Source organism: Siniperca chuatsi, linkage group LG4 (genome assembly GCF_020085105.1).
Source record: "Siniperca chuatsi isolate FFG_IHB_CAS linkage group LG4, ASM2008510v1, whole genome shotgun sequence".
NCBI classification, from domain to species: domain Eukaryota; kingdom Metazoa; phylum Chordata; class Actinopteri; order Centrarchiformes; family Sinipercidae; genus Siniperca; species Siniperca chuatsi.
Window position 1 is genome coordinate 32,231,773 of NC_058045.1, and position 27,641 is coordinate 32,259,413.

Below are 27,641 nucleotides of genomic sequence, written 5' to 3' on the forward strand. Positions count from 1 at the left end.
TCTGCATCAACGTGAAAACGCGAAAGCGTCCGGTTCGTCCGTTCTGGGCGCCAATTTGTTTTACTCTGTCTCTGATTGGCTGGTACTCGATGCCTTCGTTAGTTAGGTTTAGGCAAGATGAGTGGGATTGGTTAAGGGTTAGGATATCAGGGTAAGCCAATCAGAGGCAGAGTGGGGCGGGTCATGCCTTCGCCATCCTAGGAAAAAAAATACTGTAGAAACATGGCGGCGCAACATGGCGGCCTCCACGGAAGGGGACCCGCTCCCTCTGTAGATATAAAGGGCTGATTCTAAGGTAACGAAAACGCAACAAGTCTTATTTACAGGTGATTAAACACTAATGAAAACATACTTATTAAAGGCAGTATTATTTGATTGATTTGTACCTAAACGCAACATTCATAGCTGCGCCCTCGTCCCCGGCTCAGCTGAGAGTCTCACATGGCCCGACCTCTCTCCACACTCGTTTCAGCGCTGTGTGCGCTGGAGATACATCCACGACACCGCAAACTACAAGAAACTAAGAAAATGCAGGCAGAGGGCAGCGTCTCTGCACATACAGACGCCGCCGCGCACTTTTAGTGGGTCATAACTGATGACTGAGAGGGATTATTTTTTCATTAGTCTATGCCTGTCTATGATCTATACATTGTTTTTAATATTATACTCCATTTCTGCCAAAAGATCCCCCTAAATCTTACTGGGCCTTTAATTTCTCCTCTCTGCTTGTGAATTTAGTTGTTGACTGATGGAGATGAGAACTCTGTCCCTACAGCCACCGACAACAGCCAGTAACCTGAACTGGGACCAGCACACTTCAGCACAGGTCAGGAGGTTCAAGCAGCAGGTCTGTGCTGAGCTCGACTGTAAAGGACAGCGGCTGCCACGTCTCAGCCCGTCCCTCAGCAACACAGCAGGAATGTAAAACCTGGAGGCTTTCCAGCTTTATGGCAGCTTCACTACATTGTTCAGGAACAGATGGAGTAAAGCAGCAAACACAGAATAGAAATCAGTCTTTGGTAAATGTTCCTCACCACAGGTACGAGCTGTCCTCTGCCTCCTGGATCTGGCTGTTCTCCATTGAAGGTTTCAGGTGTGTTAGTCCAGTTATTCTCTGAGCAGCGCTTCCATGCAAGACGAGGCCGTCGGTGAAGCGGCAGTGTGTCTGCAGGCTATAACCTTTCTTTAATGAATGGGATGGTTCGCAGAGGAGGGGAAACCAGTGAGCGCCTGCAGACACTCCCAGCTTCGCCACTGCGGTCCACACAGCTGCCACACACACTTAAACAACAGAGTCAGCTGATGCTGAAAAGACAAAAAACATGTGGAACCACAACGACAGCCATAACACAGGCTGAACGGCCCAAACACAAAGAAAATGTCAGATTTTATACATGCTCTGACATGAAATAACAAAGATTACACAAAATAAGGGTTCCCAAGACAAGTGATTTCTTTAGCACGTTTAGGGGTACAACCTGACAACCTGCTGAGAATTAAAGGGTCAGTTCACCCAAAGTGTAAAAAGTCATTTTCTGACTTACCTCTGGTGGTGTGTAGTCATGCTGACATCTTTGTTCAGGTTTGAGTGTCTGCCTCCACCCCAGTGTGATGGAGGTGAATGGAAAGTGTCCTCAGAGCACTAAAAACTTAAAACAGCAACATCTGTTACATGTCTCTGTTACTCTGGATAATACACAGACCCTATGTGGACAGTTTTCACTAAAACTACTTAAATGTGAAGATATTTTAATGCTAACAGTTCTAGTGTTTTAACTGTATTTGTTAGTTTTACTATTTTTAACTCCTATTTTTTACTTTGGGTGGGGATTTGAGAACATTTCTGCCATTGGGACAGGGCACACAATGCTGCATGGTATTATTTCAGTTGCAGGCCTACACCTGAGTATTCTTTCATATTAAAAACTGGAAAAACCTTTTTTTTTATGTGACGTAAATGCTCTGAAAAATCAGTTTTCAATTCTGCAGAATTAATTAATAAGATATAAATTAAGATATTAACACAATGGTGCCTCATCTCACTGTTAATATTTTATATCAGATATGACAAAAGCTCACGAGCCTTTGCTTAACTATATTATTTCAGGCATTATTAGAGACGTTTCTAGTGAATGTTTTAACTTTTCTTAATTAAAAAGTATAAGAACAATATAAGAGAATATTTATGAAGGAATGATATATATTCTGAAGTGATTTCTATTTAATTTCATTATATATTCAGATGTTTAAACCGAAAAGAAGAAGAAAGAAAACATGTTTGTCATTAAGGCTTTTATTATGAAGAAGATCGGAAGTGATTATTTTGAAAAGCGGAAATCACGATGTTTACATGTTAGCATTTCTGCTAACCTGCCTAAGCTAACAGCTAGCAAGTTAGCAGGTAGCAGGTAGATGTTTCCCCGGTCAGGTTTAACTATAACTGGTACTTTTATAACGTTATCTAAATCTTTATTCACAGTTGTAACGTTAAACCGTTTATCTGACGTCGTCCCGGTGTTCAGCTGCCCGGTAACCGTTGTCTCCGGTGTGCACTGGATAAGAAGTTACTCCAGAAACACACAAATGCCTAAAAAAGAGAAAGCGGTGAGTTATCAGAGTTAGATCCTCCATACTGGTCACATTGGCGTTTGTCAGTACGTTGTTAACTAAATATTTGTGCTACACATTTCTGTACTTATTTGTACTGTGTGTCATCCACCCAACCATCCACCCACCTCCATCAGCAGAGTAGTTGTTATGATGCTACCTTTAGCTTTACTTATACCTCTGCTGGTTGTAGCCACCTGAGTATGACTGAATATGAATAAATGGACAAAATTAATGGATGAATACTCCAGTCCAGGTACACGTTCTGCATTTTAAACTGTATAATTATAATGCTGTAATTACGAAAAATGCATGTGAGAATAAGTTAATTAAATAGTTAAATAGTGCACGCCCTAAGTGTACCTCATAATAGTAACAGGAGTACAACATCTGACAAATTGCCCCTTTCAGACCAGAGGTTATAAGTAATTTGTAAATGTTGTGTGGTCCAGGTCCAGGTGTGTTTTAGAAAGGTATGTTATTTGCTTCTGAAATAAGTGAAGTAAAAGTGTAATGGGAACAGCTTCAAACTTAGTGAGTAAACCTGCTTTACATTCCTTACACTATAACTTACTGTAACTGTAACTAACCCTCCATACCGTTAAACCAGGTGAAAGGACAGCCGGCTGGCGGTGGAGCAGCAGAAGCATCTAGTCCGGTGGCCCGAGACAAAAGTGGTGCTGTTACCATAACGGTGCACGCGAAGCCCGGCTCCAAACACAGCGGCATCACAGGTCACACCTTCACACAGTTTCTAACAACACGACTGTTGTTGTTATAATCCACCTGTCCACCTGAAAGACAGCTTCTCTACTTCTACTCCTGCAGAAGTTTCTGCAGAGGCGGTGGGAGTTGCCATCGCAGCACCTCCAACAGACGGAGAAGCCAACACTGAGCTTATTCGCTACCTGGCTGAAGTTCTGGACCTGAAGAAAAGTCACATATCTCTTGACAAGGTTCCTGAAACTTATTAACATTCACATCCACTTCAAGAGACAGCGTTTGGTCTTATGGTGTGAAGGTGTGTTCAGACTAAATGTGAAGGACATTTTAAAGGAAGCACGAGTGTACGGACAGACACAGAGACACAGATTTGCTCTAGGTGGCGCAAATTGAGGTAAAGACACATCTGTGCGACTTTAAAATGTTTCTGATTGAGAATAAAATATAAAAACATCTAGACTTCCTGGTTGTTTCGAAATCCGCCTGAGCTTTCACACACAGTGTCAGTGCCTGTTAACTTGCTGCTGTAGCTAATGTCTGTACCGTCACAACCACCGGCTGTTTACGGCTTTTAAACACAAATTAAAAAACAGTCTAGCAGTAAAGTGTGGGGTGGATAAAAATCTGCTTTGTATTCAATCTTAACACACTTTAAACCACCTCTGCTTCCTTTATTCCCTCTGCTCATCTCCTTTATCCTGACTCCTTCCCCTTCTTTATCCTCACAACTTTACCAGCTTCACCTCATTCGTCCTACGCCTCCGCTTTTTTGAACTGGCATCTTTGCCTCCTTTACTCGTCCTCCTCGCAGCATTTCTCCTGCCTTGTCGAATGCCTCTGTCCTGCCTTAATTTACCTCCGTTCTCCTGTCTCTTGCAGGGCTCCAGGTCCAGAGACAAACTCATCAAAGTGGACTCCTCTCTCAGTCCAGAGGAGGTGTTGAGGAGGCTCAGACAGGCTGCAGGCTGACAGGAGGGGCGGAGGAGGTGGATGGAGGCTGAAACATGCTGCAGGCCCACAGGAGGACAGAGGATGGAGGAGGTGGGAGGAGGTTCCTACCCCATTCATGTCACTAATGACATTTTTAATCATTTTCAAAACAATGTGAAGAGTATAAGTGTGCTCCTGAGCCAAATTCAATTCAATTGTATTTATATAGCTCCAATTCATAACAGAAGTTATCTCAGTGCACTTTTCCTATAGAGCAGGTCTAGACCGTACTCTTTATATTATTTACAGAGACCCAACAAATCCCACCGTGAGCAAGCATTTGGCCACAGCGGCAAGGAAAAATTTCCTTTAAGAGGCAGAAACCTCAAGCAGAACCAGACTCAATGGTGGGCGGCACAATGCAAAGACCACGTAGAGTTTTTTTTTTGTTTTTTTTAATAGTAGAATAGTAATTGTAGAGTTAATATTAATAAAGTAATAATAATAGGAATGACAGCTATAGGAATAATAATGTCAGTATCAGTAACAGAGCCAATAACAACAACTGTAGTAGCAGTTGTTGAGCAGGAACACAGGGACAGCAGGTGGCCCACAACCACAGATCCAGACTCTGCAGGAACACGGGGGCAGCAGGCGGCCCACAACCACAGATCCAGACTTTGCAGGAACACGGGGGCAGCAGGTGGCCCACAACCACAGATCCAGACTCTGCAGGAACACGGGGCAGCTGGCGGCCCACAACCACAGATCCAGACTCTGCAGGAACAGAGGGCAGCAGGTGGCCCACAACCACAGATCCAGACTCTGCAGGAACACGGGGGAAGCAGGTGGCCCACAACCACAGATCCAGACTCTGCAGAAACACGGGGAAGCAGGTGGCCCACAACCACAGATCCAGACTCTGCAGGAACACGGGGCAGCAGGTGGCCCACAACCACAGATCCAGACTCTGCAGGAACACGGGGGCAGCAGGTGGCCCACAACCACAGATCCAGACTCTGCAGGAACACGGGGGCAGCAGGCGGCCCACAACCACAGATCCAGACTCTGCAGGAACACAGGGGCAGCAGGTGGCCCACAACCACAGATCCAGACTCTGCAGCTCCGGAGGCAGAAATACCTGCTGAAAGCGACAGAAGGAGAGAGGAGAAAAACGAGAAAGCACAAAACTATGGGAGAGAGAAGATGTCGAGTTAGTAACATGCAGTAATGGGATAAAAGTGCATACAGATGGAGAGGGAGAGGAGGAGAGAGGGAAGTGGTGCATCATGGGAAGTCTCCCGGCAGTCTAGGCCTATAGCAGCATAACTAAGGGATGGTTCAGGGCTCAACTGATCCAGCCCTAACTATAAGCTTTATCACAGAGGAAAGTCTTAAGCCTACTCTTAAATGTGGAGATGGTGTCTGCCTCCCGAACCAAATGAGACTTGAATATGCAATGGAATGGAAATTGAATAATTAGTCATGGAATTAGTTGTTAAACATTTTTTATTACAAAATATGTCATTGCAAATGTATATTTTGGCTGTTAATGAAACGACAAGTTGTTTTTATTTATATGAATATATACATGATGTGACTGAAGCCACTGTACGTTTCACAGCTGGACCAGTAAGGCTACTGGGACACTAACATCACCATGGAAACAGACTGATCCACCAACCAACCACCAGTGAGCAGGAGGTGTTTCCATCCCTGGACCTGCTGGAGCTTCAGGACAGAAATACGTGTCCTGCTGTAGACTGGGTATGATGTTTACATGTTGGTGTCTGAAGTGACTCATGTAAAGGTATTTTTTCTGCTTGTCATTTGGTTAAATGACCTGTTGGCTTTAAATAAACAGATTATGAATCTGTATGATTAAATCTCTGTCGTTTGTATCTTCTCCACGGTGAGATTTTATTAAAGGCAAACTTAAAGTCCTACAGGATTCAGAAAGGAAATCATTTCTGTTGCATTTTTATGGTTATTAAGATGTTTTTGTAAAAAAACAAATTCCTACTAGAGGTTTTACAAGGAAATATTAAATGAATACTGATATATACTGTATGTGAACACAGCTGTAACCAAGCAGTAGATGGCACTGTGTTACTGTTAATGTCGGCTGACAGTTTAACTGTGGTTTGAATGTTGCTGTGAGATCTGAGGGGAGTGAAGAACAAGCTGGAAGAGATGATGATGATGATGATGATGATGATAGAAACACTAAACATACTTATGGAGCTCTTTAGATTTTACTGTATTTGAGTTTAACGGTAGAAAATGTTTGAGGAAAGACCAAAAGTTTACCCTCTGTGCTGAGAAGATACTGAGTTGGTCGGGCTCGGCTCCAGTGGTGTAACTAAGTACATTTACTTAAGTACAATTTGGATGTTCTTTACTCGAGCATTTTCTTTTTTTTTGATACTTCATCTCCACTGAATTTCAGAGGGAAATATTGTACTTTTTACTCCACTACAGCTGTAGTTAGTGGTTACTTTGCAGATTCAAATATAAAACGCTAAGCCGTTTTGTATTATGATACATTATTATAGATTAAATTAGCCAACAGTAGCTATATATGGTAGTTAAAATATGCTCTGTCTCGACCTCCTACAGCATTAAGATGCTGTTTATATGTTTATGCATTAGTAATTACTGGCAGGGCCCATTCTTCTGCATATGAGTACTTTTACTTTTGAAACTTCAAGTGCTTTTTGCTGATAATACTTTTACTTAACGTTTTTAGTGCAGGACTTTTACTTGTAATGGAGTACATACAGAGTACATGGACATAACATCCTAACACTTTACCTTTTAGAGTAAAATTTAATATTATGGGTCCTGTAATTTGGCACTTTAGTGAAAAATTTGAATGTCGTTATTTGTGTTGACTTAATGAGCGGTTGTTAATTTCTGGAAGAATTCAGCTGAAAGAACGGCTGCATTTAAACCAAATTCTCAATATTTATTAATTATTAATTTATTATTACAGACTTAACTGTCCTTATTTGTTGAATTGAATGCTTGAAATTGCAAGTGTATCGATACACAACCTGTACAGTATGTACAACCCTGTCTCAATATTTCCTATAAATCATACTAAAATACTTCGTCCTTCCCAGGAAACGTCCTGAGAACTGAACGTAGTTATCAGTTCCTTTCTAGAAAATTAGCTATGTTAATAGTACATGCTAACGCTAATTCTAAATACATACAAATGCTAAAGGTACAATAAGCATAACGTTAGAATCATGTTATGCTAACATGTTTAGCATTACTGTTAGCGCTCAAAGTCAGTGTTGAATATAGTTATCCTTTTGACATGGTTACACAGGGTAACCTTAGCATATTAACATACATACAGCTAGCACGCTGATTAGTTTTAGAGGTATAATAAAACCATAAAATAATTCTCCACTAACTACTATTTTCATTATCAATAAATATGTTAATTCATTTTTGTCCTTAAGAAAAAAGCCCAAGATGATATTTTCAAATTGCATGTTCTAGCAACACTACCAATATGGACTGTTGACCAAAGACATTCAGTCTAAAATGATATAAAACAGAGGAAAGCAGAAAATCTTCACATTGGAGAAGCTAGAATCTGATGACAGAATTCCCTGGACAGCTAGTAGGAAGGTCAAAAGGGATGTAGATTCGTTTTCGGTCAGTCCTCTAATCAATTATCAGATTAACTGTTTTAGCTCTAAAAATCTCCAAAATATTTGGCAAAAATGTGGCTCATAAACATTCTGTATGAGTTTCTTATGGCCCCGGGTCGGGGCCCCATGTGATCCACCAGCGTTTTCTCAGAGTCGTGATTGTGTACGCCACTTACCGTCACGTCTGAAGTCTCGGGAGAAAAAAGGGGGGGAAACGCTCATCAGCATCAGTCATCAGCCGCAGAATCAGAGGATTGCCATGAATTAGTGGAGCGGTAATGAGCCTGGTTCCTTTTCAAAACTAAAAAGCTTCAAAGAGATCGAGAGCTCCGCTGGATCATCAGCATCTGAGCCGACATCAAAGCCCGGACAGATAATGACTCCCTATCAAACATCGCAGCTTCTATGAAGCTTCGTCCTCAAACTGCTGAGTTTTATTTTATATTCCAGCTCTCTGCAAACAAAGTTTCTGCTTGTCAGGGACTGTTAAGCAAGAGTACGGTTTATTTTTTACTGTCGACGAGAACATTATATAAGAATTACCTTGGAGTGGGCTAAAGGGAGTTTGTTTTCAAGTTCGACCAAATCACACTTCTTCATGCTGGTTTCCGCTGCTAACTGAAGTCATTTTTCATGGTGTGTCTCCTCTGGTGAGCCTGGATCAGCAGCTTTACGTCTGCTGCTGAGTCCCACTGAAGCTCCTGTCAGGCTGAGGGACGCTCAGACGACGTGTTAAGCCTCTGCTGGCTGGACGGACACTTTCCCTCCTAAATTTAAGGGATTCAGAAACATAAATCTTCTTAGCCTCCATGTTGGGCGCTGGAAGATCTCTCTTTCTGGTCAGTTTGTGAAGATTTCAGACTGCCAAAAATGTCTGGCTAAAATTAGTTAGAGGTTGCCTTCTCTAAAATAAAAATTAAAAAAATGACAAAAGTGATTAAAATAAGCAAACATGTTGCCCGCAGAGAGTCCTGTAAGCATGGAGGGATTACGAGACAATTGGCCCCTGGGCACAAACAAGTAAAAAGCCCCCGACCCCTCCTAAATAAGAGCAAGAGCCACAGAAAAGACACTAAATGACTACAGATGCTGCAGCCTCTTTGTAGTCATTTTAAGTCTCTTTGTGGTCGCTTTGAGTCTCCTTTTGTGTCTCTGTAGTCGTTCTGCGTCTCTTTCCAACAGACCAACAGTGTTAACCGTCACTTCGAACAGAGGCTCAGTAGCCCAGTAGGCCCGTTCAGTAATCTGTCCTTTATGTAATGTTCAATGTAAGGTTTTTAAGCTCTGCAGTGTGAGTATACGTGACAAAGGTGCATTATCCCGCAGGTTTTGTGAATGAGAGTTTCATCATCTGACTTCACATCAGTTTGGAGCTCCAATTAAAAGATAGTGTGAGGTAATTAGCCGTCCATACAGACGCGCATGTCCATGGAGGAAGTTATTTGGTTAGATTTGAGTTTGTTTGAGCTGGATTGCTCTTTCCTTGAGAGGGTTACAGGGAAACTGAGAAGATGGAAGGATAAAGGTGCAAATCTCACTCTTCTGCTCAGGAATTTCAGAGATTATGTGGTTGAAAATGTTTCTGTTCAGCTCTGCCTCATTAGTTTCGTCGTTTTATTCCAGACAGCTCTTGTAGCCTCAGTATCAGTGAGTGGTTCACACCACCCAAGGCTAAAAAAATAGAACCATTGCTTTACGGACAAAGACATTAACAGAAAGCCACCGATATGGAGGAATACCTGCAGGATGAGTCACATCCCAGCTAACAAGCCGGACCTTTTGCAGCTGAATGTGGACACTGTGTTCTGGCAACAGTGAGTCACTGTAGCATCCAGTCTGCCCTCAGTCCAACAACACTGAGGTAGTTTTCTTTCTGGGTTTGGCTCCTGGCTCCTCAGGTCTGACCCCGCCGTAACCCCCGCTCAGGCCTCTCCTAAACCTGCCGGTCGGAGCCACTGTAAATCACCTTGGTACTGTATTCCCTGTCATCAAAATGGCCTCCGTCGATCTCGGAAGTTCCTGTGCTAGAGGTGTAAACACCAACACTCCCCGGTGCTCCAAACTCCCAGTCTTGGCAGAGTCAGCAAACAATAGGACTGCTAGCTGCATGGCTAACTGAGCTAACTAGCTAGTAGCAGCTACAGCTAGCAGCAGTTACTCTGGTGATATGCTGCCCCCCCCCCCCCTTGATTTGGAGTATGAATTCGACAGGCGGCCAATTCTTACATATTGCACCTTTAACGTCCTGATCATCTGAGTTTATATTGTGTTTTCGTGGTGCACATTCCTATCACTTGGGCCTTTGGGGCCATTTAGGGTCTGGGGCCCTGGGACAGCTACCTACTTTACTCTATTGATAATCCAGCTCGAGCTACTTGGGATGGCAAAGATGCACTGAATCTCCCCTCTTTCTCTTTACTGTGATCCAATACAGGCAAACTGCCTAAACAGGAGTGCTGGGTATCGGTACTCGATATAAGGTATCGACCGAAATAACTCAGTACCAAGTAGTATCGAAACATCTCCAGTCAAACAATACCTGCATTTGATCCTTTTGTACCCAAAAAAAAGATTATTTGTATGGTTTTGCTTGCAGCCAATCACCGCAAGCGTTCTTCTATTTAATGCAACGTGTGATTGGCCGACTACTGCAGCTACAGCTAGCAGCTACATACAGCTAGCAGCTACATACAGTGGGCTGCCCCTCCACACACAGAACTTCTTCGCCTCGTTCTCGGGCAGGAGGGACTGGACTGCCGCTGGCTTTGTGTTTGTTTTTTTGCGGGTGGTTTCTAAAACAGACACAACCAGAGCTACACAAAGGCTAATACAGCCTGTATGCCTGAGTCAAACTGTTAACTCATAGTACTTCAGAATAAACGTTTCCCATTACTCAACTCTCTGATAAACAGGAGTGGTCTGTTGTGCTGGCTCTCTGTATATAGGCTACACTTATCTCGTGCATCATTTGGATGGGGAGGAGGCATTTTACGCAACTGAATGCTTCCATTCACATGATGGGTACCGAATGAAGTACTCTATCGGTATCACTTTAAGGGTACTGGTTTTGGTATTAAACGATACCCAGCCCTACTAAACAGTAATCCTTACATGAAAAATAAAACCCAAGAGTCAAACATGGCTGCTTATTTAAGCAACTCCTTGTTGAAAAGAAATTCAAGTTCAGCGGAAGAATGGCCCAGAGCCTGACAGACGATCAAACGCCCACAGAAGAAGAAAAAATGATCAAAAGATGCAGAGCTTCATCCTGCTGCAGATTCTCTTCTCTCTGCAGTGAATACAGCTTTCATCCTCACTTTCACAACAAAGAGTCAGCAGTACGTTTTGGGTGGCTGAGGATGGAGAGGATGGGGTTGTTTGTGGGGACATTTCTTCATGCTGATCCCATAAAGAGACAATCACAGACCAAATCATGCCCTGGAGCCAGGCAGAACAAGGCGACAGGTTTTAAACCTCTTACTTCACGTCTCTCTGCAGGTTTATTTATAGTCGATCTCCTCAAACAGCCCGCTCGCCCTCTGGGAGCTGACATAACACACTGCTTTAATGCTGAGACCATTTTCCTTGTTGACTATCTATCCTCTGCGTCCCCAGCACTGGCTTCACATCAGCACAATGCTCTTATTCTCAAACTAATGCCTCGATGACAACAGGAGGATTTGGATGCTGCAGCTCTGACTCTGCAGGCCGGATGTTTACCGACAACAATCTGCTCAGTTTGTGGTCGTAAATAAAAAGTCTGGGACCGTCGCAAAGTAAAAAAAATTAAAAACGCCTGATATCAACAAAAATCTATTATCACCAAAGCATCCAGTTTCCTTTTAGAGAGTCTCAGACTCTTAAGAAAGCTCTGGAAAAGAAGGAAAGCCAAAACAAAGAAGTGGAACTCACCATGTTTTGTGGTAATATTGTTACATAAATACACAACTGAAACAAGGCTACAGTGTTGCTTAGAGCTAAATGCTAACATTAGCATTGCTAACATGCTCAGAATGACAATGCTAACATGCTGATGTTTAGCAGGTATAATATTACCATGTTCACCATCTTAGTTTAGTGTGTTAGCATGCTAACATTTGCTAATTAGCACTAAACATCCTGGTGGGTGAAATCACACTGGTCAGATGAAAGCTATTGAGGAGATCTGTTTAGGAGTGTGAATGGTTTTAGCCGTGTTAGCAGCATGTAGCTGTAGGGATGGACATGGCTCTCTTGATGACATTCATGTTCCCCTCAGAATGAACTGTAATAACTTTGTTGATCCCCTGACTTTTCCTACTAATTAGCAAATGTTAGTATGCTAACACTGGTTAACTTTATACCTGCTAAACATCAGCATGTTGGCATTGTCATCGGAGCATGTTAGCATGCTGAAGTTAGCATAAAGCTCACACCTTGTGTGTTCAGAATTTTTTACCGCGCATCATTCACGCAAATTTGACCATTAATGAAGCAGATTCAGAAAATAAGCAGTCGTTTTTTTGCTGTCCACGCCACCCTGTTTCGTGGATTTGTCAACGAAAGGAACTACAGCAATGATCTCCTCCTCCACAGACGTTCATCCACACCAGGTGACGACTACTATTACCTTCACCCTCATTTACGTCACGTTGCAGCCGCTGTCTGATCTGCTGGCCACTGAGCAGATTGATCCTACCAGTCCGGGGGATCGACCCGGCGACCTCCCAATCACAAGCTCGCTTCTCTAACCCTAACCTGTCCTAATTCGGCTCAACATTTCTTTACACAACCTTCAAAGTTGCTTTACTTTGAAGACTAGATTATGGCCACATGTGGGCGCGAGCTGAGCATCCAGTCTGCCCTCAGTCCAACAACACCGAGGTGGTTTTCTTTCTGGGTTTGGCTCCTGGCTCCTCAGGTCTGACCCCGCCGTAACCCCCGCTCAGGCCTCTCCTGAACCTGCTGGTCGGAGCCACTGTAGATCACCTTGGTACTGTATTCCCCGTCATCAAAATGGCCTCCGTCGATCTCAGAAGCTCCTGTGCTAGAGGTGTAAACACCAACACTCCCCGGTGCTCCAAACTCCCAGTCTTGGCAGAGTCAGCAAGCAATAGGACTGCTAGCTGCATGGCTAACAGAGCTAACTAGCTAGTAGCAGCTACAGCTAGCAGCAGTTACTCTGGTGATATGCTGCCCCCCCCCCCTGATTTGGAGCATGAATTCGACAGGCGGCCAGTTCTTATATGTTGCACCTTTAACGTCCTGATCATCTGAGTTTATATTGTGTTTTCGTGGTGCACATTCCTATCACTTGGGCCTTTGGGGCCATTTAGGGTCTGGGGCCCTGAGACAGTTACCTACTTTACTGTATTGATAATCCAGCTCGGGCTACTTGGGATGGCAAGGATGCACTGAATCTCCCCTCTTTCTCTTTACTGTGATCCAATACAGGCAAACTTGAAGACTAGATTATGATTATGCTGCGGAGCGTCCTGAAACAAAACATTCACAGGTTTGACCTCCTGTGTGGAAATAATGAGGGTCACGTTATCAACAGCATGACCTGTGTGTCCTCTAATAACAACAAACCTCCATGTTTGTTTACCATCGGAGGGAGGACTTTAAAGATGCAGCTCCTCTGTGTGTGTCAGAAGGGTTTAAGTTGAGTTTGTGTGAAGGTTGCGGACATTAATACCTTCATCCCTCCACGCTAATATGAAATATAAATAGAAGCACTGCAGGGAAGGAAATATATTCAAGTGTGTTATTTCCCCTCCGGTTCTTTAAAGTTAAATATGAAAAGGAAATTGGAAAACGCTTCGTCTCCCCTCCACCAGCCGCGGCTTTACGCGGATTCATTCTGGCAATTTGTCTCCGAAATATTCAGGTTGTTTTCAGGCAGGAGGACATTTATCAAAACAAATCACTTCATCCATAAGCCATCTGCTCGTTTCCCCTTCTGATCAATGCCACGACGAACAGGGAGGAACTTTCATGGTTAAATTTTTATTTAAGCCATTTCGCCAGACGTCTGCTGGATTTCTACCTGTAAATTCAATAAATGTAAACGTTATTGTAATTTGTGCTTTAAACGTTCTTAACTATATTACTCAGAGGCGGAGCCTGATGACGTGGAAACACCTCTAGTCCAGCTCTGTCGCGCTCCAGCACCATCACCATGTGAAGTCTTTGTCTATTGTTAAGTCCAGCCTAAAGGGGGCATTTACGGAGGAAAGGGTTTAGGGTTTAATGGGAGTTTCTGCAAGTCCTGGAAAAGTCTTAAAATGCAAAGTTCAAGTATATTTTAGGCCGAAAACGGTCGTTGATACAGTTAAACGTGCAACTTTATGTCTCAAATTGAATTGTAGATGTCATGTAACACTGAAGGTGTATTTCTGATTCATCTAATAATTTACTTTTTTTTTTAAATGTAACTAATGTAAGCAACATTTGAAGTTGACGAAACTTTAGGCCTATTTATTGACCGATGTAGTTCAGAGTAATTACTGGAGACTAATTAGCTACTTATCCTGTTTTATATTTTATTTACTTTTATTATTTGTTTTTAATGTGAAGCACTTTGTAACTCTGTTCCGAAAGGTGCTATATAAATAAATAAAGTTATTACTAATGAATCAACCGGTAACACTGAGATCATTAGGGGCCGTCTACGTCACACCCCGTGACGTCGTCCGGAGGGGGGCGGGGCGGTTTGGCCAAACATCCCGCGCGTCGCCGGCAGCGCGTGACACACACACACCTGGAGGAGAGAGGAACGCAGCTCGCGGAACTTTGCTCTCCGGTGTTCTTTCTGGCAACATGTGGGCGCGAGCTGTGCTGTGCGCGGCGCTACTGTCCGCGCTCTGCCCGGCGGGGAGGACGGAAGCCGAGAGGGACGAGCGCGCGGTGCAGGACTCCAACTACTCCAACTCCAACAGACTGGTACTTTACGCTTTACTACACACACAGATACATGTTTAACCTTTAAGCACGTTCTTTATTTTTCTATTATTCAGGTTGAAATCTGTGAGCTCCGTTATTTCCTCATTCAGATAAAACAATATTAGTATTTAATAATAAACTGGTGAAGAAATGTATTCGAGCTGCAACGGCGACTATTTTGATAATCGATTAATCTTTTTTTTTTTTAATTCACAAACACCCGAGTTTTTTTTTCCTGCTCTTCTCTGTTTTATGGCATTTCTGTTTTTTTATACATTGACTATATAATGTAAATGCTCACAGATCGATCAGCTGTAATTTGCCAAGAAGCTCTTTGCTTTTCAGTGACAATAACTTCAGTGACAGATAGATATGTATAGTTATAGATATGTAGCGCAGCAATGATTAGACAGTTAATCGACCGTCAAAAAATTAACCGGCAACTAATTAGGCAATACAATCGATTAATTGTTAAAATCAATCAAAAACACCAGCCATTCTCTGGTGGCAGTTTCTGCTCTGTATCATTATTATATATATTTATATATGTTCTATATTATTATTATATATATTTATATGTTCTATATCATTATTATATATTTATATGTTCTATATATTATTATATATTTATAGATGTTCTATATCGTATTATATATATATGTTCTATATCTTTATTATATATATTTATATGTTCTACATCATTATTATATGTTCTACATTATTATATATATTTATCTATGTTCTATATCATTATTATATATTTATATATGTTCTATATTATTATATATATTTATATATGTTCTATATCATATTATATATATGTTCTATCTTTATTATATATATTTAAATATGTTCTATATCATTAATATATATATTTATAGATATTTTATATTATATATATTTATATATGTTCTATATCTTATTATATATATATGTTCTATATCTTTATTATATATATTTAAATATGTTCTATATCATTAATATATATATTTATAGATGTTTTATATTATATATATTTATATATGTTCTACATCATTAGAAACTGAATATCTTTTTTTTGGACTGTTGATCAGACAAAACAAGATATTTGAGGACGTCACTCTGAGAAAATATAAATATATATAATATGATATAGAACATATAATCAGCAGCTCTTGTAGAGCTGAAACAATTAGTCAATTCATTGATTAGTCAATCAAGAGAAAATTAATCTGCAACAATGTCGTCATTTTTAAGCAGAAATTAATATTTGCAGTTTCTTTTAAAGTCTTCTATCACAGTCAATTGAATACATGTACATATTTTCTGATATTCTATGGACCAAACAATTAATCAAATCCAGAAAATGATTGGAAGATTATTAGATCAATAATGAAAACAGTCCTTAGTTGCAGCCCTAAAGTCCCGTATATGATTGTTAGGGCTTTAGTAGTCAGTTATCCAAACAATAACCATTATTTAGACAATATCGCCGAGCTATTATCAAATTACAGAGGTCTTTGTCACACAGAGAAACAAAGTGCTCGCGTCTCCTCAGATGAAATATCACTGTTTTGTTGTTTCATACTGTCTCTTAACTGCAGTTTGTACTCAATATGGATCCACACAACACTTTCAGATTAAATTAATAATTACACATTAAGGGATTTCCACAAGCAAGTAATATTATACTTAAAAGTACAAAAGTATCAGCATAAAAATATACTTTAAGGTATCAAAACTAAAAGTACTCGTTATGCAGAACGGCCCATTTCAGAATATATTATAATTATTGATGCATTAATGTGTTCGTCGCTTTAAAGGCACAGTTCTCCTCGCACCTGCAGAGCTGTTTATCCATCCAGATAGTTTTGCTGTGAGTGGAGACGTCTGCCTTCTCTCGAATGTAACGGACTAGAACTAGTTCCCGCGTGAAACTGCTCCCAACAGATCTGCGGATGATCTTCGGTAGCCGGGTCGGGATGTCTGGCAAGAGACGCTGCTGTTGTGTTTTTCCGAATGTGTTGGGGTTTGTTTTTTTGCCGCTTTGAGCTCCACGAGCCGAGTGTCCTATAGTCCCATTATGTTCAAACAATGCAGACATCTCTACGGCTCTAAAGTAGCAGGAAATGGAAATACTCGAGTAAAGTACAAGTACCTCAAAAACGTACTTAAGCTCAGTACTTGAGTAAATGTCCACCACTGCTAGAGTCTGTATGTCTGACAGATATGTTTCCGTTACGATGGAAGTTTGTAGGCTTCAGAGTTAGTTGACCGTCTGACCCACAGTGCGTTTATATCTGCCAGCTATGCCTAATGTGTGTGTGTGTGTGTGTGTGTTTCAGCTCGGCGCTCTGCACGAAGTGTTGGAGAAACTGCAGACCAAGAGGATTAATCCCTGGGAGAAGAAGTACGGACAGGTCCCCTCTGTGAGTCGGACGCTTTAAAACATCCACCCTCAGTTTGACAAGAAGCGCGGATTTAAAGTGATTTTAGAGTCACATTAAAATCGCTGGATTTAAACACTCTGCCGCGTCACGATCTGTACATTTCTTATCTTTATATATATATATTTATTTAACAGCTCTGAGGCAGGAAACAGACACACTGCATGTATTTATTAAAGGACCGATCTGTGAAACCTGCTGACATGTTGTCTGTTAGTACACAGACACAAACAACTGACTTATTAAAGTTTACTGATTCTGCTGAGTTTGGAAACTGGCCTGTTTTTAATAATAACGTCAGTCCAAGCCAAGCTCTGCACTCCCGTCTCCACGAGGCTCGTAACGTTCACTCCTCCGTTTATTTATTATCCTTTATATTAGGAACACCTCTGAATATAACGCAGTCCAGTGCAACAGCATCACTAACTATGAGCTCAAGGATAAAACACACAAACTGAACATTACAGGCTTCATGAAAGTCGACTTTACGGCAGAGCTGTTGCATTAGCCTGTACAGGTGTACCTAATAAAGTGGACACTGAGTGTATATGAGTCTGTATCTTTTATATATCAACAGAATTTGATTTAAACATCTTCCACTTCGACTACAACTCAACAAAATGAACAGTCGGTGTGAAGTGATATAACTGCTGTCAGTTAGTGCGGTGGTATATAAACGCAGCGTCGTGCCTTAGAGCCAATCAGAGCTCAGTACTGACCGATGGACAGGCTGCAGTATTACATGAATACTGACTGCAGTTAATGTTTATTAAGAGTTGATGTAAATGCAGACGTCCTGCTTTCAAAATGAAACTAAAATACATTAGTATTATCAGCCAAAAGTAAACAGGAAGGCCAAATCACTCATATATTACAAATTACTGTATTATGATTATTGATACGTTGAACATAAGGCAGAGTTTTTATATACCGCTGGGTAGTTTATAGCACTGCATCATGTTTTGTGCGTAAAATATGAATCTGCAAACTGTTGAATAAACGTAGTGGGGTAAAAAGCACAACATTTCCCTTCGACATGCAGTCGAGCAGCAGTATAAAGTAGCGTAACGCAGTACTTGAGTACATGTGGCTAACTTACAGTAGTTACTTTCCACCACAACACACAAGTAAGTTTTCTCATGAGTAACACGGTTTACACGCTGCATCAGTCTCAGCGTATCTGTCGGCATCACATCGGACGTGAACGTCATCAGCTTCGGTAATATGAAGACTGTGTCCAGCGTGATATATATGAAGTGTGTAACGGTGGTACTTCCTGTCCGCAGTGTGACCTCGGGGAGCACTGCGCCGTCAGGAAAGGATCTCGTATCGGGAAGATGTGCGACTGCCCTCGAGGAGCTTTCTGCAACTTCTTCCTGCTGAAGTGCTTATGAGCCAATCAGACGACACAGCAAGAGTATATTTTAACATGTATATTTTCCATTTATATATATAAAAAAATCTAAATGATGTAAAGTAGCCTAGAATAAAATATATAATAAATCATGAACCTTCATGTGGAGACAATCTTTTTGTTGCAGTAAGTGTTTATCTTGCTTTTCCCAATGACTCCTGTGTGTTTTACTGCCTGTTAAAGTGAAACAGGGTGTGAATCACCTGTTTCAGGTTGAATGACTCTTACATTTTAAAAACTGTCAGAGGTGAAGTGTTGTCCTGGTTTGTGATGGTCCACGATTTCAGTGTATCAGCAATATAATCTGAATCAGTTAATGGATTACTTGACCAACACAAACATAATATACGACTATTTTGATGGTTAATGTCATTTTTCAAGCAAAAATGTCAAATATTCTCTAATTCCAGCTTGTAAATTGTGAGGATTTGGTGCTTTTCTTTAAATCAACTGAATCCTTTGGACAGAACGAGACATTTGAGGACATCTCCTCGGGCGGACACAGACTTACAGACCAAACAATTAACTGAGAAAATCGTCAGCAGATTAATCAACGCCAATTGTCAGTTACAACGCCACTCGGCATCGTCTCCATCAGGTGACCGAGGATTCACCCTGCAGCCTCGTTATCGGCGACACAACAGAGCGCCGCCCCTCCAGCTGCACGTGGCCTTTAAACCGACGGACGCTGGGGGCGACGCAGCTGATGTTTGCAGCGTGACCTGATGAAGCGAAGCGGAGGAGCTTGTTGATTGGACAGTGACTGATGTAAAACTCATGGGACTTAAAACACAGGAGAAGATTACAACCATTATACTGTGTGTGAGAGCTTGGACAGTTTGGAGAGGACAGACGAGTCCTCTCCTGTTCCTCTGTCCTCGTGACAACAGCAGCTAAAGTTTCACTAAAATGATTAATGAAAGCAGCTCCAGCCATTTCTACACATACGATAAAATACAATCTGATCCGCGATCAGTTCAACCGCTGAATGATCTGACGGCGGTAAAGCTTTTGTTTTGCTCGTGGTTCATAAACACGAGTCATTCGTGCGTTAGCCGATGGGACAGCCGGCTTTCTGTGACACTTGAAGTGACGAGTGAACTGGGGCCTAATGGTGTCCAACACTGGTTTCCACGCTCCATTAGACTCATCGTAGAGTTTAACATCTTTAACCATTAAAGACGCTGTCGTCCCTCATTCGTCCAGGAGTGGTCCATCGTAGAAAAGGTTTCAGTCGTAGTCGTCTGGACGCTGTTTTCAGAATCAAGACGTTTCGGCTCCCATCCGGAAGTCATTCTCAACTGTGAAAAAATGGGACGGGAACTAGAAATTTAAGCTACTCTGTGTTGCTTAAGCCCCGCCCTCAGGAAGGAGTCTACCTGAGTGTCTGCTGTTTACCCTGCCTGTTTCACCTGAAACTGGTCTTCTTTGTTTCCATGATGGCCCAGTAATCAGTAATCAGGCCTATTGTTTTCTGGCTGCACCTCCCTCATCACTGTTAAGTACCTGATTAGCATGTGATTGGCTTGACCACGGTGTTAATACACTGTGGTAAACGGTTGGCAAGTTGAATCTCAGACCACCATTTCTGTTCAAGACGTTTTTGTGAAAAAAGAAAACCCTCTTTGAACAGAAATGGTGGTCTGAGATTCAATCTGCCCAAAGGCCTGATTACTGGGCCATCATCAAATTTCTGAGTTCTCAGACCATTTTCACAATTGAGAATGACTTCCGGATGGGAGCCGAAACGTCTTGAATTTGAAAACATTGTCCAGATGACTACGACTGAAACCTTTTCTACAATTAAACTCAGTTCAGTGCTGCTGGAACTAATTCATCAATTGAACATTATTCGAATAGTAAAAATACTAATGGAATGTGTATTTTTAATAAATGTGTTGGCTAACGTTAGCGAAACTAGCCCTTCTCACATTGGCCTACCCGCATGTGAAAACCAGTTGCTTCTGTCACGTCTGATGAACAATAAAAGTTTTCTGAATCACAATCTCGGTATCAGACGTGGCAGATCACCAGTCCTGACCGTCGGAGCAGCGGCGCGTGGGAAGTTTTTGGGTTTCCGCCAAACAAACGGAAAAATAACCAATAAAGAAACAGTAATGTGCAGAATGTGTAAGGTCCAAATGAAACATCACTCGACGAGCAACGCGAGGGCACACCTGACCACGCGGCCAGAGCCCGAGGACACGCAGCTGAAGCGGGGAAGGGGAACCTCTTTGCGCCCCCCTCCAGACTGAAAATGTTCATTAAAAGCTGACGTTATTCATTTTGTGCATAAGCTTAATTATTACTTAGCCTTCTTGCTATCAACCTGCTGGTAATTCACAATGTTCACTGGTAATGTTGGAAAGCCCCCTAGTGGACAGAACGTATAACAACCACATGCTGTGTACAGGTACGTAGGAAATATTAACAGGCAAAATGTGAGCATTAAAAATTTGAATGTTAAAAATAATAAGGAATGAAATTCAAATGGGATTACAGAGGAAGAAGCTGCTGAGATTGATGGCAAAATATCTTTTGATCGGTTTGTCAACAACAAACCGATCGACCTGGGAGGGAGAGACCGCTGCAGACAAAATGAGCTTCAATAAAAACACCAAAATCAGTTTGTGCCTTGGAGCCAATAACGGACGGGACCATTCATTGTTCTCATTTATTTAGACGTGCTTCCCCCGTTCACTGAATCTACATTCAGCAGAAAGGAAAAGATAATTTAACACCAGTGGAGCTTTGAGGGTTAAACATCTAAAACTGAGACATCCACAAATCAACAGTCCTGCACAGCAGAGGGTTTTTTTTGTCCCGAAGGGTTTTATTAGGAAGATACTTTACAGACGTCTAGACTCCTCGGGGCTGCTTGAAGTTCATGCCGACGGTGGGCTGGGTGACCTGCAGGTTGGACAGACCGCCAAAGTCCTGAAGAACAGAAGAAAAGAGAACCGGTCTGAGTACTCCACACCAGACATCATAGGGAAAACAGCAGATTTTAGGGGGGGGGGAGCTGTCTGAGAGCGCCAGGGTCTGAGAGGAACAGATCATCCTTCAAACACGGGAAAGGCTCGCAGGTTGTTCTTCCTGTACTATCAATGACCTGGCGACGAGGACGCCATGATCACTTTCGATACAGGATGGAGGAAAACAAGTACTTCTACTGTTGATCTTTCATACTGTCCACTCTGCTGTATTTGTACGTCAGGGGGTTGGGCGGTGAACGTGACGTCACCTCGTGGTTTTTGGGGTGTTGTGTCTCAGGTTACTTCAGATCTTTTTGGGGGGTTCTAGAGGACACAATGACTAGATTTTCTCTGGAAAAAGGAAAATAACTTCTGTTGCGATGAACACTATAAAATGGGACCAGGAACAAGCGATAGTGTAATGAAGTGACTGTACACATAATGTACTAACTCAAAAAAGACTTAGTGTTAAGTTACTCTTTTAAAGAATATACCCTGATCCCTTTGTTCATATTTTTACAGTAGACATGACAGGCGATTTGGGGGGGGGGGTAACATTTACGAAAAGGTCCCAGGGTAACATTAACTGGCTCATGGTCGGCGTCTCAAGCCCCAAACCACGGGGGCGGCCCAAAACTTTGTTCGTATTTTATTAAACTTTTCTCCAGCAGGTCTGGTTCAGATCTCTTTCTGTTCACTCCAACATGGTGCGATTGTGAGGGGAAGCTGCTATTCTTGTTAAAAGCTCTGTAACGTTTACTGGGAAATAATAATAATAATAATAACAATAATAATAATAATAAGGGTTAGGGTTAGTGATTCAGAGTGAGATCCAGGTCCGACATTTTAAAGCCTTAAATTTAGTAAAAGCATTTAAAAGTTCAGGTTTTAAAAAGGCCCGGACAGAACTAATAATCATTACTAGAAACTACTACAGCTATTCTGATTACTGCACAGAAGTGCTAATATACCAATAAAAATAAATTCTGCTGACTAAATTAAGTTTCTCCAAAGTTCTCAAACTGTCTGTGACCCTTTGATCATCATGTCACAGCTGATTAGTAACCAGTGCCTTAAACTTAAAGTGTGTATATATATATATATATACACACACACACACACTCATTATATTGTTGTTTGAGGCTCTGAACCATCGTAATAACTTTCTCACAGAACTCCATCTGCAGGATGTTTGCAGAGTTTCTGGCTCCTTAACAGTCGACTCAGAGCTGAAACATCATTAGTGACGAACCCTGAAACATCACTGACGCCTCAGACCGATCAAAGTGCCACCGCATCATTAAACAATCTCACCACGGAGGTGTTTAGTCCTGACTTTACCTCACTGGGTCTGTTTATTTTACAGCTTTCTACTTTTCATTTGTTCGGTACGTTCTCTGAATCCTTCAGTTTATTTGAAACGGCATCTTTTTACTGCCCTTTGCTTCTGTAACGAGGTAGTTATAACTAGTAACAATCAGTGCTACAGGAAGGATTCAGATATTTTACTTTAGAAAAAGCACAGTTTAAAAATACTGTTACAAGTAAAAGTCCTGCATTTCTTACTTCAGTACTATCAGCAAAAAGTACTTTAAGTATCAAAGTACTCACTTTGTAAGCAGCATTTTAATATTGTAGCTGGCTGCAGTAGAGTTGATTATACTCGTTTAAAATACTGTTGGTGGTTTAATCTGCTGTATAACAACGTATTGTATTTTATATACTCATGACTTCCTCTGCAAAGTGACCAGTAACCGCAGCGCTCAGATAAATGTAGTCGAGTTAAAAGTATAAAGCGGCAGAATTTTAAAATACTCCAGTAAACATACTTCGTAAGTTTCCACCACTGGCAGCAACGTGCTGCCCTGACTACTACTACTGTCACAGAGAGACTCACCAGCAGCTTCAGCATCTCCTTGGTGTCGGGATCAACTTCAATCAGCTCCTGGTCCAGAGCAGACACCTGCACAGGTGAACACACGGGGAGGAGTTAGACATCACCCACCTGTCGTAATGTTTCATTACGTCAAACTTTCACACCGTCGCTTTCTATTACTGAGGGCGTCGTTTCAATGAAGCCGAGCCCGCAGATGTCCCGTTAACAGCTTCTGACAGCTGGCAACATCTGGGTTCATACCAGAGCTGCAAGGGTTAGTCCATTAATTGGTTATTTGATCAACAGAAAATTAATCTGCAATCATTTCGATAATCATTTAAGCCATTTTTCAAGCCAAAATGCTAGATATGGTCAAATGGGAGAATTTGCTGCTTTTCGTTGTGTTACATAGTAAATTAAATATCTGGGTTTTGGACAGCTGGTGGGACAAAACGAGACATCTGGAGACGCCACTGTGGACATGTCCCACCATTTTCTGACATTTCACAGACTTAACGACTAACTGACAGAAATCAGCAGATTAATCGCTGATGAAAATGATCATTTTTGCAGCCCTACAATCGGCCTTACTGAGGTAGAGAAACAAAATGTTCATTTGGACTTCAGTTGCAGGGATTGCGCCTCGGCACGACGACGACCTCCGACCTTCTCGGCACGGCAGGAAAAATGTCTGCCAGTCAAGCTACTATTAGTAGCAACTATTACAACCAACACTGGACTAAATTAACTTTGTTAAATGAGTTTGTTTGGCTGCAGAACGCTTCAACAAAAAGACGATCACGTCCACTACTTTGACACAAGAAAATAAATCCCTCAATAAAAACTAAAGTTACCAAGAGGCAGATGTGTGCCGTTATGTAAATACAGCACTTCCTGTTGACATACTGATTTTTTTTTTTTTAAAAGAAGTATTCAAATGCAAAATATCTCCAAAGTGCAGCGAGAGTTGATCAGTTGAAGTGTTGTGGCTGAACTCTGGTTTTCACATTAGAAGATATTGAACTTTCCAAACGCATGTTTAAGTTTGACTTCAACACAATAACCAACATTATAAAATCGATTAACATCGTTTTACATTAAAACACGTAGCGTCACTATCACATGCATCACAAGGTTTGTCTGAGAGCGCCAGGGTCTGAGAGGCACGGATCGGCCTTCAAACACGGGAAAGGCTCGCAGGTTGTTCTTCCTGTACTATCAATGACCTGGCGACGAGGACGCCATGATCACTTTCGATACAGGAGACACTAACGCACAGCAGATGATGCTTAAAATTATTTCCTCCAACAGGAAGGTCAGAGGGCTTGTTCATCTGTGGTACATCATGTCACACTCATAAAAGGGTCAAAGGTCAAGGCGTGGGTTCAGTATATCGCTTCATGACACAGCGAGGAATCACAATACCAGCACACGCAACTCGTTCATGTCAGATAAACGACTGGCCCTAAAACAAGCGGCTGACATGGCGACCGGCAGACAGCAGCTGCCGCCATCACGGGAACATTTTCAACTCTCTTCAGGACTCTGCATGACGTCACCCGTTATGTTTTCAATATGCGGAGCTTTATACGCATGAGTGTCCATCGTGTTACAAGCTCTTTTTAAAAACTTTTTTTTCTCTTGAATGCAAACACGCGAGCAAAATAAAGCTCGTCACTAACTCCCAGTGTTTTAAATTCTCTTTTTGTCTGCCAGCTCTCCGCCGGCACCGACTACAGCTCGAAAAACATCCAGAGAGGCGCAGCAGCATCTCCGGAAACACAGAACTGAATGCTAAAAGTTTAACGCAGTTATTGCTCGAGTGAATTTCGCTTTAATTAAATGGTACAAATGTCGACGTGTCCGACCCTCTAAGCACTTGTACCTTCATTACCTCCACATTTGATGGGAGTGAGACACAGTTAACACCAGCCCACCACCGGTTTAACCCACTTCTGGCCGAAACAGCAGAAACCCTCCAATCAACAACCGCTAGGACTGCGTGGCGGTGCCTTCACTGACCTCTGGTACGTAGTTGTCCCTCCTCTCTCGCTCCTCCTCCTGCAGTTTGATGGAGATGCCTCTGACTGGACCCCTCTGGATCCTCTTCATCAGATGCGTCACATACCTGCAGCAACAGCGGTCAGCGGTCAGCGCCACAGATGCAAACACAGCGCGGCTCCGCTTTCAAACACGGAAGGGGGCGTAATTAAAGTCACCGTGACCCGCTGTGATTGGTCAGAAGTGTTCTGACCAATCATGGGGGTCTTTGTTCCTCAGGAGGAGACGCTGCAGGTGTGGCACTTCATAGAGAGACATTGAATTTGCCTATTAGGTAATCCTCGGCTACAAATGCAAGTATGACCGTAGCCGCCTGCTCGCTGTCGCTATAGCAACATGGATTACATCGACTTGAATGTAGTGCTGCAACTTACAGACTTATTAAATATCATTTGCTGTAAATGTGTATGAGAGCGCCAGGGTTTGAGAGGAACAGATCATCCTTCAAACACGGGAAAGGCTCGCAGGTTCATCTTCCTGTACTATCAATGACCTGGCGACGAGGACGCCACGATCACTTTCGATACAGGATGGCGGACATTTAAGACCCGGTGATAAACTCACCCGGCGATCTTGTTACGGAGCTTCTTGCTGGGGATGATGGCGATCTCCTCGCACACCCTCTTGTTGGTGTGGAAGTCGCTTCCCAGCCGGGTGTAATATTTCTCGATGATGACCCTGGCGGCCTTTTTCACCGTCTTGGTCCTGACTCGTCCCTGCAGGTAGACCACAAATCACAAGTCTTTGTTTAGCCCTCACCCCCATGTTCACAGGAAACAGCAGCTCTGTAATATCGCGTTGGCCGAGATGGAGGAACCTCACTAAATGCGTCTCAATGCTTTAGAGCCGATGACGTTTTGCAGCAGCCTCGCGGATGGAGGAGACACTTCACCTTTACACCTTCAGGCCGGTGGATCACCTCATTATTAACGTTACCTGGCTGAGTGAAGCTTTAGGGCCACTACATTTCTCCCTAACTGCTCTTACAGCCAATAAAATACGCAACACGTCACCAGCATGTTCGTTGCAGTTAAGACAGTCATCGAGCTGCACACCTGTTCACAGGTAATATATTTTAACAGCAGTATTTCCACTGCTGTGGTCGGTAGGTTAGCTAAACCCTGCGGGCAATGCTGGCTGGGTTCATGGCAGATAAGCTAACTCCCGGTTTAGCCTCCAAAGCTAACTAACGCTGACCGGTACATGTCCGTGATTTAACCACTTTTACGGCCCGTATTTAAACACATAAAAACAACAGTGTTATTCTGAGGTTCCCGTCAAATTAAACCGATAAAACCCGAATAAGAAGCGCGGCTCGACGGCAGCTCCACTCCGTTAGCAGCAGTTCTCCGCTACAACACTGCAAATAAATCGCTCTGTTTGTGTCATCTAACATCAATACTGCGATCACTATGTATAACAAACACTCCGGCGTCTGTGGGTGAAACAACCGAGGAATATAAACCGTTAAAACGCCAGGATTAGTTTAGATGCAGCAGGTAGTCATGTAAAAATCACCCACCATGTTGGATCGGCCTGGTAGAAGAGGACAAGCAGACTTCCGGTGGAAGTTTAAATCAACGGACGGAAGTTGAGGAGAGAGAATCTGCTGCTGCTGCGCCCTCTGCCGGCCGGAGGCGGAAACTACAACAACAAGTGCTGCCGCTGCGCCCTCTGCCGGCCGGAGATGGAAACTACAACAACAAGTGCTGCCGCTGCGCCCTCTGCCGGCCGGAGGCGGAAACTACAACAAGTGCTGCTGCTGCGCCCTCTGCCGGCCGGAGGCGGAAACTACAACAACAAGTGCTGCTGCTGCGCTCTGCCAGCCGGAGATGGAAACTACAACAACAAGTGCTGCTGCTGTAAAGTTAATTAGGAGTCATTTGGCTCATGATAAAATTATCTCTACCGAACGCAGTCAATCAAACATAATAAGTGAATAATCAATAATCAATCGAGGGTAGACTTATAAAATTAGCAGACAGTAAGAAATGTGAGAGAATTATTTTTTGGGTGGATTATTTTAAGACAGCAGAG

The 27,641-nt window shown here is 42.4% G+C and overlaps 4 protein-coding genes and 3 non-coding genes across 8 annotated transcripts in view; 2 read left to right on the forward strand and 5 right to left on the reverse strand.

The window, feature by feature from the left end:
• Positions 1-2,217, reverse strand: part of glsl (glutaminase like) — a 32,707-nt gene extending 30,490 nt beyond the window's left edge. Inside the window, exons 1-2 of one of the 2 annotated variants that reach the window (XR_006377600.1) lie at positions 1,545-2,217; positions 1,035-1,172 (exon numbers count right to left, since the gene is read on the reverse strand). Coding sequence is in view for 1 of the 2 variants with exons in the window: in XM_044192231.1 (XP_044048166.1) it covers positions 1,035-1,172; positions 1,545-1,564 (158 nt within the window). In the remaining variant the exon portion in view is untranslated. The remainder of the gene's footprint in view (positions 1-1,034; positions 1,173-1,544) is intronic. The other variant, XM_044192231.1, reaches the window with a different exon arrangement.
• A 115-nt stretch (positions 2,218-2,332) lies between these two features.
• On the forward strand, positions 2,333-6,138 carry lg4h15orf40 (linkage group 4 C15orf40 homolog). Its single transcript, XM_044192255.1, has 5 exons — positions 2,333-2,604; positions 3,218-3,341; positions 3,436-3,563; positions 4,210-4,371; positions 5,885-6,138. The coding sequence occupies exons 1-4, from the start codon at positions 2,413-2,415 to the stop codon at positions 4,297-4,299; spliced, it is 534 nt and encodes a 177-aa protein (XP_044048190.1). The 5' UTR covers positions 2,333-2,412; the 3' UTR covers positions 4,300-4,371; positions 5,885-6,138.
• An 8,356-nt stretch (positions 6,139-14,494) lies between these two features.
• Positions 14,495-18,788, forward strand: cart2 (cocaine- and amphetamine-regulated transcript 2). The gene is made up of 3 exons (XM_044192257.1): positions 14,495-14,852; positions 17,177-17,260; positions 18,565-18,788. The coding sequence occupies exons 1-3, from the start codon at positions 14,541-14,543 to the stop codon at positions 18,670-18,672; spliced, it is 504 nt and encodes a 167-aa protein (XP_044048192.1). The 5' UTR covers positions 14,495-14,540; the 3' UTR covers positions 18,673-18,788.
• A 2,564-nt stretch (positions 18,789-21,352) lies between these two features.
• On the reverse strand, positions 21,353-27,272 carry LOC122874417 (40S ribosomal protein S17). The gene is made up of 5 exons (XM_044192262.1): positions 27,127-27,272; positions 26,169-26,320; positions 25,566-25,671; positions 23,565-23,630; positions 21,353-21,629 (listed from the first exon to the last, which is right to left on the reverse strand). Exons 1-5 carry the CDS (start codon positions 27,127-27,129, stop codon positions 21,552-21,554), a joined length of 405 nt encoding a protein of 134 aa, XP_044048197.1. The 5' UTR covers positions 27,130-27,272; the 3' UTR covers positions 21,353-21,551.
• LOC122875637 lies at positions 21,716-21,842 on the reverse strand. Its single transcript, XR_006377871.1, has one exon. It is a non-coding gene; the product is annotated as a small nucleolar RNA SNORA71 (small nucleolar RNA).
• LOC122875615 lies at positions 24,681-24,807 on the reverse strand. The gene has a single exon (XR_006377851.1). It is a non-coding gene; the product is annotated as a small nucleolar RNA SNORA71 (small nucleolar RNA).
• LOC122875614 lies at positions 26,009-26,135 on the reverse strand. The gene has a single exon (XR_006377850.1). It is a non-coding gene; the product is annotated as a small nucleolar RNA SNORA71 (small nucleolar RNA).
• Positions 27,273-27,641: the final 369 nt, after the last annotated feature.